The sequence below is a fragment of the Ricinus communis genome, chromosome 10, assembly GCF_019578655.1.
Source record: "Ricinus communis isolate WT05 ecotype wild-type chromosome 10, ASM1957865v1, whole genome shotgun sequence".
NCBI classification, from domain to species: Eukaryota; Viridiplantae; Streptophyta; class Magnoliopsida; order Malpighiales; family Euphorbiaceae; genus Ricinus; species Ricinus communis.
In genome coordinates this window covers 22,026,635-22,036,647 of record NC_063265.1, presented here as the reverse complement: position 1 = coordinate 22,036,647, position 10,013 = coordinate 22,026,635, and the positions used below count along the sequence as shown (strand labels likewise).

Genomic DNA, 10,013 nt, shown 5'->3' with positions numbered 1-10,013 from the left:
AAAGAATAAAGAAAATGAAATAGATACACCCTTTTCCTTCAAATTGGATGAACATTTCAAAATCCCCAAATCTGATTGATGAACCCTAAATCGCCTCTTGAATGCCTCCAAATAAAGTGGGGCAGATCGCAAAGCTTTTGAGTGAAAGACCTCAAGAAAGTCTGCCGAGCAACACATAAGCTAACCCTAAGGGGGAGCTTAAGATTATTATATTGTGTACTGGCAAAGAACTAAAGTCTAAGTTGAATGAAATAGATAAAACATCTATTATAACTGAGAAGGTTGATGATGAAAAAGAGGGTACACAGGCTGAAATTGAGGATAAAGTATAAGCAAAGCCTACCCTTTTTTTGAAGGAATATCAACCTAGAATACCCTTTCTAGCTCGCCTTCAGAAGGACAAACTGGATGCACAGTTTAGTAAGTTTTTTAAACTTTTTAACCAATTACATATTAACATACTTTTTGTGGAAGCTCTATCGCAGATGCCCAAGTATGCTAAATTCTTAAAAGAACCCCTTTCTAACAAGAGGAAGCTTGAGGAAATGTCAATGGTGCAATTGTTAGAAAAGAGTTCAACAATCATTCAAAGAAGATTACCAAAGAAATTAAAAGACCTAAGAATTTTTACTATTCCTTACTTTATTGGTAATCTAAATGTTGATAATGTACTAGCCGATTTGGGGGCTAGCATTAGTGTTATGCCTTATAAATTGTTCAAGAAATTATGGATGGGAGAACCTAAACCAACACTCATGAGCATTCAAGTAGCTGATAAATCTATTGTATACCCTAGGGGTATCATTGAGGACTTATTGGTTAAGGTTCAGGGGGTTATTTTTTCTGTGGATTTTGTAGTTATGGATATGGATGAATCTATTGATGTCTCCCTTATTTTAGAAAGACCCTTCCTTGCTACAGCTAGAGCCATCATTGATGTTCATGATGGTAAGCTCATTATTAGGGTAGGGGAAGAGCAAGTGACATTTCAGATCCCTAATGCCATGAAACATCCACTTGTACTTTATGACATGGATGTTAGTAATGATAGAGTTGAACGTGAGACTGTAAATTATATTTTGTTTATTATTACTAAAGATCCTTTGGAGTTATGTTTGGTATAGGAACAAAAGAAATGTGAGATGCCAGGAGCTCTGGAGCAGCTAGCCTACCTTGAGGCAGCAAAGCCAATGAGAAAGTAGTTTTTTGAGCCTATAGAGATGCCCAAGGAGGAAAGAATTAAGCCTTCCATTGAAGATCCTCCTTCTTTAGAACTCAAACAGCTTCCTAAACACTTAGAGTACGCCTTTTAAATGTAAGGATCCAAGCTTCCAGTAATAATCAGTTTTGCATTACTAAATTATCAATAGGCCTTATTGGAAGTCTTGAGAAGGCTGCCGAGGGCAATAGCTTTGAAGATAGCATATATAAAGGGAATCAGTCCTTCTTTTTGCATATATAAAATTCTCATAGAAGAAGAGTTCAATACAGTGGTGCGACGTCAAAGGCGTCTCAATCCTAACATGAAGAAAGTAGTGAAGAAGTAGATGATTAAACTTCTTGATGTCGGGATTATCTATCGCATTTTGGACAGTTTTTGGGTAAGCTCAATACAAGTAGTGCCAAAGAAGGGAGGCATGACAGTTGTGGTAAATGAAAATAATGAGCTAATCCCAACAAGAACTATGACAAGATGAAGAGTGTGCATTGACTATAGGAAGCTGAATAATGCCACGAGAAAAAAATATCATTTCCCTTTACCATTCGTTGATCAAATGCTAGAGAGATTGTCGGGCATGAGTACTACTGTTTTCTAGATGGTTTATCAAGATATTTTCATATTCCAATAGCCCTTCAAATCAGGAAAACACCAAATTCACATGCCCCTATGAGACTTTTGCGTATAGAAGAATGTCATTCAGATTGTGTAATGCACCAGCCACATTTCAGAGGTGCATGATGGCTATCTTCGATAATTTGGTTGAGGATATTATAGAAGTTTTCATGGATGACTTTTCTGTCCATGGAAATTCATTTGAAGAATAGTTGGAGCATTTAGAGAAAGTGTTGGTGAGATATAAGGAGACCAACCTGGTGTTGGATTGGGAGAAATGCCATTTTATAGTACAGGAAGGCATTAAACTGGGGCATAAAATCTATAGTAAAGGAATTGAGGTGGATAGAGCCGAGATTGAGACTATTGAGAAACTACCACCTCCCTCATCTGTCAAAACTATTTGAAGCTTTCTTGGGCATGTAGGTTTTCACTGTAGGTTCATTAAAGACTTCTCTAAAATAGCTAGACCTCTTACTATACTTTTAGAGAAGGATGTTGAATTTATATTTGATGAGGAATGTATGGTAGCCTTCATCTCTCTAAAGGCCAAACTAGTTAACGCCCCAATTATGGTAGCGTCGAATTAGAGTGTTCCCTTTGAGCTAATGTGTGATACGAGTGACTTCGCAGTTGAAGCCATCCTTGGTTAAGGAAGAGAAAGCACTTTCAGCCCATTTATTACGCAAGTAGAACGATGACTGGCGTGCAAGCAAACTATACCACTACTGAGAAGGAACTACTTGTAGTTATTTTTACTTTTGATAAATTTTAATCATACTTGATTTTGTTAAAAGTGAAAGTATACACTGACCATTCAGCTTTGAGGTATTTATTTTCTGAAATAGATGTGAAACCAAGATTAATAAGATGGGTTTTACTATTGCAGGAATTTGATTTGAAGATTTAAGATAAAAGAGGTGTAGAGAACTTGGCAGCCAACCACTTATCACGCCTTGAGAACCCCCATCTGGATAAACTACATAAAAGGGACATTAATGATCATTTTCCAATGAACAGTTATATGTTGCAGCAGGTCTAGCAGGTAGTGTGGCTTCTTCAATACCATGGTACGTTGACTTTGCCAATTATTTAGTTGCAAGGAAACTCCTGAGAGAATACTCTTATCAACAAAAGAGAAATTCTTTGCAGATTTAAAATATTACTTTTGGGAAGACCCTTTTCTATTTAAAATTTGTGCATATAGGATTATAAGGAGGTGTGTGGCATGGTCGGAAACTATGAGCATTCTCGACTATTGCCATAGTGGGCCAGTTGGAGGATATTATGGATAGCCAATTATTTGTGCAAGAATGCGATCGTTGCCATCGTACATGTAATATCTCGTTTCCTAATGAAATACCCCAACACGGTATATTAGAATGCAAAATTTTGATGTGTAGGGCATAGATTTCATAGGGCCCTTTTCTAGTTTTTTTGGTAAAAAATATATATTGATGACTATTGATTATGTCTCTAAATGGGTTGAGGCACAAGTTTTACCTCGTAATGATGCAAGAGTAGTAGTGAAATTTTTAAAAAAGATCTTCTACAGGTTGGCATCCCCAAAACTATTATCAGTGATAGGGGTACGCACTTTTGTAACACTCAGCTAGAAAAAGTGTTAAAAAGGGTTGGAGTCATGCATAAATTTACCGTCCATTATCACCCTCAAACTAGTGTTCAATTAGAGAATACTAATAAAGAGTTGAAAATAATCTTTGAGAAAACTGTAGAACGATCTAGGAAGGATTGGTCCACTAAATTGGATGATGCTATATGGGCGTACAAGATTGCGCTCAAAACAGCCCTAGGGACTACTCCTTATAGATTAATCTATGGAAAAACTTGTCATTTACTTGTTGAAATTAAGCACAAGGTTTTTCGGGCAATTAAATAAGTTAATCTTGATCTAGCAAGTGAAAGTTTGAGGAGAAAACTACAAGTTAATGAATTGGATGAATGGAGGCTGCATGCATATGAAAATGCCTGTCCAACTAAGGAGCTCAAGAAGAGGTGGCATGATGCTAAGATTAAGATAAGGAGAGAGTTTCAAGTTGGAGACCAGGTGCTTTTATTCAACTCAAGACTTCGGCTTTTTCCAGCTAAGTTAAAGTCACGTTGGTCAGGCCCATTCATTGTTAAGCAAGTATTTCTACATGGGACAGTTGAATTAACTCATCCTGAAAAGGGAGATTTTAAAGTTAATGGTCATAGATTAAAACAATATTTTAGAGGGGAGTTTGAGTAAGAAAAAGAAGTATTACAACTTCTCGAGTCAACATGAGTTGGCACGAGTTTGTCTAATTAACAGGACATTAAAGAAGCGCTTGGTAGGAGGCAACCTACTATTTCTTTATTGATTTATTTTACTGTTATTTTCATCCTTGTTCAATTATGTTTCTACTATTGTTATTTCTCTTTTCTTTCTTTTATTTTAGGAATAAGGTTTTAAGCCCATTAGATTTAGGTTTGGTCTTTTATTGTGTTTGAACCATCTTTACTTAATTATAGTCCATCAGGTTTTAAAGTCCTAGTTAATTAGGATTAACTTAGTTGTTGTATTAGAATTGTCTTTATTTTCCTTTTCTTTTAGGAATAAAAGTCTAGTTTTATTAGAATCCGGATAATATTCCAATAAACATTATCAATCCAATTAGGATTATAATTCTTAGGAGTGCTCTATAAATAGGATCTCCTCTATCACCCTGTACTATTTTTTATTCTTCCTCTCCCCATTAGCCATGAGCAATCAAGAAAATCAAGTACATGATGTTCCTTCTTCAACCTCACCTTCACCATCACCACCTAAATCTAAGCGTAGATCATGATAATCCATACCACACCCACATAAGATTGTGAAGTGGAATTTTCCATTACCTCATTCATCCTCTTCTAGAAGATGGGTACCATTCTATAGGAAAATAAGGCCATAGGATCCAAGACCCAAGGAGTTTATTGACATGTTAGCTTATCAAAGAGCATACCTAAAAATCGATGAACCAGTCTACACCTTGAAAGAAATATTGAAGAACGAGCATCGTAAGAGAGCTTTCCAAGAAAGATATTTTTATAAAGATTATACCATGGATAATGATGCAAATTTTGATGCAAGCATAGAGAGTGATCCTAACGAACCTAGTGATTGGGAAGGTAGAGCAACATCCCCACCTATCCTAAGACCTCAAGGTCATCTTAGGAAGTGAATTCTTGTTATTTCAACACCCAAGAGGGAACGTGGATGTCCAAAGAAAGTTCAGCAGCCTCCTAAGGTTAAGAGAGGAAGAGGGCAACCAAAGAAACCATTGTAATAGATTGTTGATCTTTTAATACTAGTACTATACTAGTTTGCTAGTTAGTTGATTAGTTTTAGTTGTTGTTTAAGGTTTAAAGTTTATTTGTCTTAGTTTTGGTTAGTTCTTTTTATTTTTCTTATTAATTCAATTCAATCTATTTCGAATTTCAATTGAGTTTTACATATGTTTGTATGGTTTATTTGATTTTTTCCACATTACCATTGAGTGCATAAGGAATAAGAGAGTTGATTTCATAACTCCAAGGCATGGCAGTCCGAGGGATTAATTAAAACTCTATGCCTCACAGCCGTGTGCCCCTCCTATGTGGAATAGAGGCTGGTGAGAGATGATTCGCAGCCAACACACGAGACATGCATGTGGACTAACCAATACCTTGTACTTTCGTTCTAAACACGGGAGGTGGCACACACATGTCCTCGTGTAATGAAATCTCTGAAATACCCATACCCAGGTCACGAGACAGGGAATGACCGCTGTGCCATGTGGCTAGTCGATCATGTGTACATGAAGTAACCACACGTAGGCCCCACATGCCATGTGAACACTAAGAATACCACTTGCTATTTAAACTCCATTTCTCTCCTATATTAGCCGCCCTTCTCTATCTTTCTACCCTAATTTTTCAAAACTTCTTCTCACCCCTTCTCACTAGCTGCATATATACCTACATTACCTCATTTCTTCCACACGTTCTTTTTCTTTTTCTTTTTCTTTACTTTCACTCTTTTCATCTTTTCCATTGTTTCTTCTCTATGGCACCCGGCATAAGAAGAATGCTTCTAAGAAGAAAACTCCCACCCAAATCCTAACCATATAGTCTAGGAGTGGGAGTTCTTTATCACAAATCCTCCTCCGGCTGCTCCTTTGGTTTCTTTTGACAGAAACCACTTCTCCGTTCAATTCATAAATAATGTCTCTCGAGCAAGGTTTGAGAATCTTTCCAAAAAAATATTTTGCCCAACCGTCACTTTGATTGGGATTTTATGAGGTTTATTAGATTTGAAGAGGAACTCAGAGGATGGGTTAATCAAATAGCATGGAAAATATTTTTTGAGATTTTAAAACCAGCATTTCGAGAGATCACCCTGAATTCTTGTGCACTCTTCGCTTTAAAGTAGGACCAAGGATTGATCGCACAGGTAAGACGATTAAATTCAGATTGCTAGGAAGTATTTTGATATATCGGTGAATGAGTTCACAATTGCAATGGGCATATACACCGAGGAAGAAGTGGTGTTCGAAGAGTATAAACATGCACCCTTCAAATTCTTCGGCAATCACACTCCGTAAGGAGTTTGGGCAAAATTGATGCTAAGCGCAACACGGTATGTGACCTTCAAATCTAAGACTTCCACTTTCGATTCCTTTCCCTTGCGTTTCTTGCACTTTTTGTTGACTACCATAATCAAGGGTAGATGGGAGAGTGGGGGTCATTGCACTCAACAAGACCTATTTTACATTATGTGTTTAGAGGAGGGTATTTGGTGCAACGTGGCTCTATATCTATTAGTATATTTTCTGGTGCAAGCCAAGAAATTAGACAAAGGGCGTTTATGTGGTGGAATGTATATCACTAAGTTAGCCAAGAATTTGCAGGTTTTTGATGGACTCTCGGTAATGACACTCAATGGTTTGCCTAAGTTGATGGGCCTTGAAACTTTATAGCAGATGGACAAGGACAAATGCATTTTACCGAACATACATTCCCCTTAGGATGATTTCACTTTTGACCTACCAACTGAAACACCGATCTTTCCTCCTAATACTCCGGGTACGTTAGCCACTCCTCAAGGAAATAGGCCATCATCTTCTTTTTTCCACCCTCCACCTTCTGTCTGTGAGCCTTATAAAGATTGGATACCTACAATTTTGTACGAACGGATGAGGACCAGAAGCCGATAGAATTTGAGCATCAAATTTGTTGATTGAAAATGCAATTGCATGGCCTTCAATGCCAAGATAATAAGCTGCTATATAATCAGGTTCAAATGATGGGATGCTTTGAAATCAGCAAGAAAATTTGGCTATCAAGTTTCATGAGAATTTGTTTTGTGCTTAGAGGAAAAATCTTTATCTCTATTTTCTTTAAAATTTTGGGTTAATTAGAAGGAATGCTCATTTTCCTAACTTTAGATTTTAACATTTTAATATTCATTACTTGCTATTATGAGATTACTCTAGACGTTGGTATATTGTTTAAGGATCGACTACTGGCTAAGTAACTCTAAATTGAAATTAGATGAATGATTAGCTTTGATATTATTTGAATCTATTTATTAGAGAGGGAGTTTGTCATTTCTTTATTTTTGATTTTATTCAATTTGCTTGAGAACAAGCAATTGCTCAAGTGTAGGAGAATTTGATAAGTACTGGTAGCACTTATTTTTTAAGCTTGTTTTACATCGGTTTCACCTTAAATTGAGTTTAATTTGTTTGTCAGACTTTGTTTTCAGTTTCTTTTTATGTATTTGGCAAGCTTGCTTGATGGGAAGAAATTTTAGCTTCAAAGTACAAGAAAAATTAGCCAATGAGCATCTACCATTGAGGACAGGAGTGTCACACAGGCATGACATAGGAAGAAGCTTCCCGTGTGACCTTCCCGTATGAAGTGTTGAAAATGGCAGAATGATGGTTTGTAGGAAACAGGAGGCACACGCTCGTGTGCCCTTCCCATGTGGATAGAGGATATCTTCAAGTGTGGATTTTGGTCAAGGACACCACATGGCCTTGTGGTACCCATAAGGGGCCCGTGTGATTCTTAAAAGCACATTATTTAAGCAAACTTTTAGGTTTTATTAAGAGAGTTCCGTCATTTTTCCATTTCTAGAGACAAAAACACTTAGAGAACTTAATCTCCTTTCATTTCTTAGGGTTTTTATTGGTAATTTCTCAAGAAAGAACATCATTTCTTTTATTGGTTTTGAAGATTGAGGATTCAAGATTGAAGATTTTCATTTCTACTCTTCCATGACTAGTTTGAGATCTTATTTTCCTAATCTTTATTTCTTTATTGTAATGTCTAGGAACTAATTTTCTTGTTATTTGGATTTTGATGAAACCTAATTTGTTTTGTATGAATTGATTCAAAGTTAATGCAATTAATCTTCTCCATAAGTTATTTTGTTCCTTTGATTGCTTAATTATATATTTTAATTGATAAGTCGATATATTGATTGGGATGTATTTTCATAAACTGATTAGAGATAACTTTTTATGAATTGATTACATCTTAAGGATTGAGGATTGATTAGGATACTAGAGATAGATCTACAAGATCCTTTAGTTTAATAGTTCTTTAATCTTAATGCATGACCTAAATGAGTGGGTTTAAGAAGGGATTCCTCTCCCTCCTCTTAGGAATTAGGGGTTTAATCACTTGAGAAAGGTTTAAACCTAATTTTGTAGGATGCAAACTCAACTCTTAATTTGAATTAATTGTTGTCTGTTTCATGAAATACTTAACTTATTAAGGGAATTCATTATCAAAATAGGCTTTAACCTTGATAAGTTTACCATTGTTTTAAATCTTTATTTTTAATATTATTTTATTTTTAAATATTACTACACCCAAACAACATTTTCATTGCCAAACATTAGTATATGACTGAAGATAGTACTCACAATTAGATCCCTAGTGGAACGATACTCTTATTCATCATTATATTACTTGACAGTTGCCGATCAATTGTACATACAGCTGATCAGCTCTACAAGCTAGGGTTCCAGAATTTCTTTACTTTTATGCAACTTTTCATGTGTTTTAAGTAAATAACATGCATATCAAGTTTCTAAGCCGCAAAAAATGAAGTTTAAGCCAAGAAATTACCTCTCTGATAGCTTGAAAAGTGCGATGTGTGCTTAATTTAGCTAGAAGAGGAATCTCCTCTCCTTCACAGGCCCATGGTTGTTTTGGCAAAATATCAGGGTGTAAAACTCCCAATTTTGTTACGATTGGAGTGCATCAAGTGAATCTAGAAGATGGACTTACCATTTAGAGACTGATTTTATGAAAATCGATTAAGAATTGAGTGAGAAATCAAAGAAAGAGCAAAATGAGCTTTATAGAGAAAAGTGAATGAAATGGGTAAGGTAAAAGAAGAATGTGGATAAGCCCATACATATATCGTAAGGAAAGGGCAAAAATATCATTTAGGTCCCTGACCTGTCAAAATCAAGTTTTAGTCCAAAAAGTTAGTGCAAATCCACAGAGGACTTTAGAAGCCCAATTGGCAACCTAAGGGGGAATTTCCAAAAAAAATTACAAGTTTGGTCCCTGACCCAGCAGAATGATGTTTTAGTCCCTTAATGGCTTAAATGTCAGTATAGCTTCTAGAAAGCATCAAAACAAGTCAAATTACACCCCGAGGTGGGAAATTTCAACCTAAGTATCAAAAAGTAGAAAATTACCAAATTGACCTAAAACGGCAAATTGTTTCTTAGAATGGAAAATAGCCAGAGGAAAGTATCTGCAATCATCAATTCAATGGGCGTAGCTCCCAATTTCATAGGCGTAAACCCAATTCTAACAGACGTAGTTCTCAAAAAGCAGGTGAAGTCCTCAATCCAAGTAGGTGAAGTCCTCAAACTCAAGCATGTGAAACCCTCAAATGCCTAATGGAGCGAAGTCCTCAACCTAAGCAGGCGAAGTCCTCAATTCAAACGGGCGTGGCTCCACATTGAATTAGCAATCAAAGATCGAGCTTACGAGGCGTGGCTTCTACAGCTCACATATCCTTTTGCTATATCCTTAATGTCTATGATTTGTCTTTATTTATTTAGCGCATTTGTATGCTCATAAATTTCGATAAATCGGGGACAACTGTCAGCACCCTTTTTCCAGATCTAGAAACAGAAAACTCTAT

At 36.2% G+C, this 10,013-nt stretch overlaps 1 protein-coding gene across 1 annotated transcript; it reads left to right on the top strand.

The window, feature by feature from the left end:
• The first annotated feature begins 485 nt into the window (after window positions 1–485).
• LOC107261491 lies at window positions 486–1,202 on the top strand. The gene is made up of 2 exons (XM_025157904.1): window positions 486–1,067; window positions 1,125–1,202. The coding sequence occupies exons 1-2, from the start codon at window positions 486–488 to the stop codon at window positions 1,200–1,202; spliced, it is 660 nt and encodes a 219-aa protein (XP_025013672.1).
• The last annotated feature ends 8,811 nt before the right edge of the window (window positions 1,203–10,013 follow it).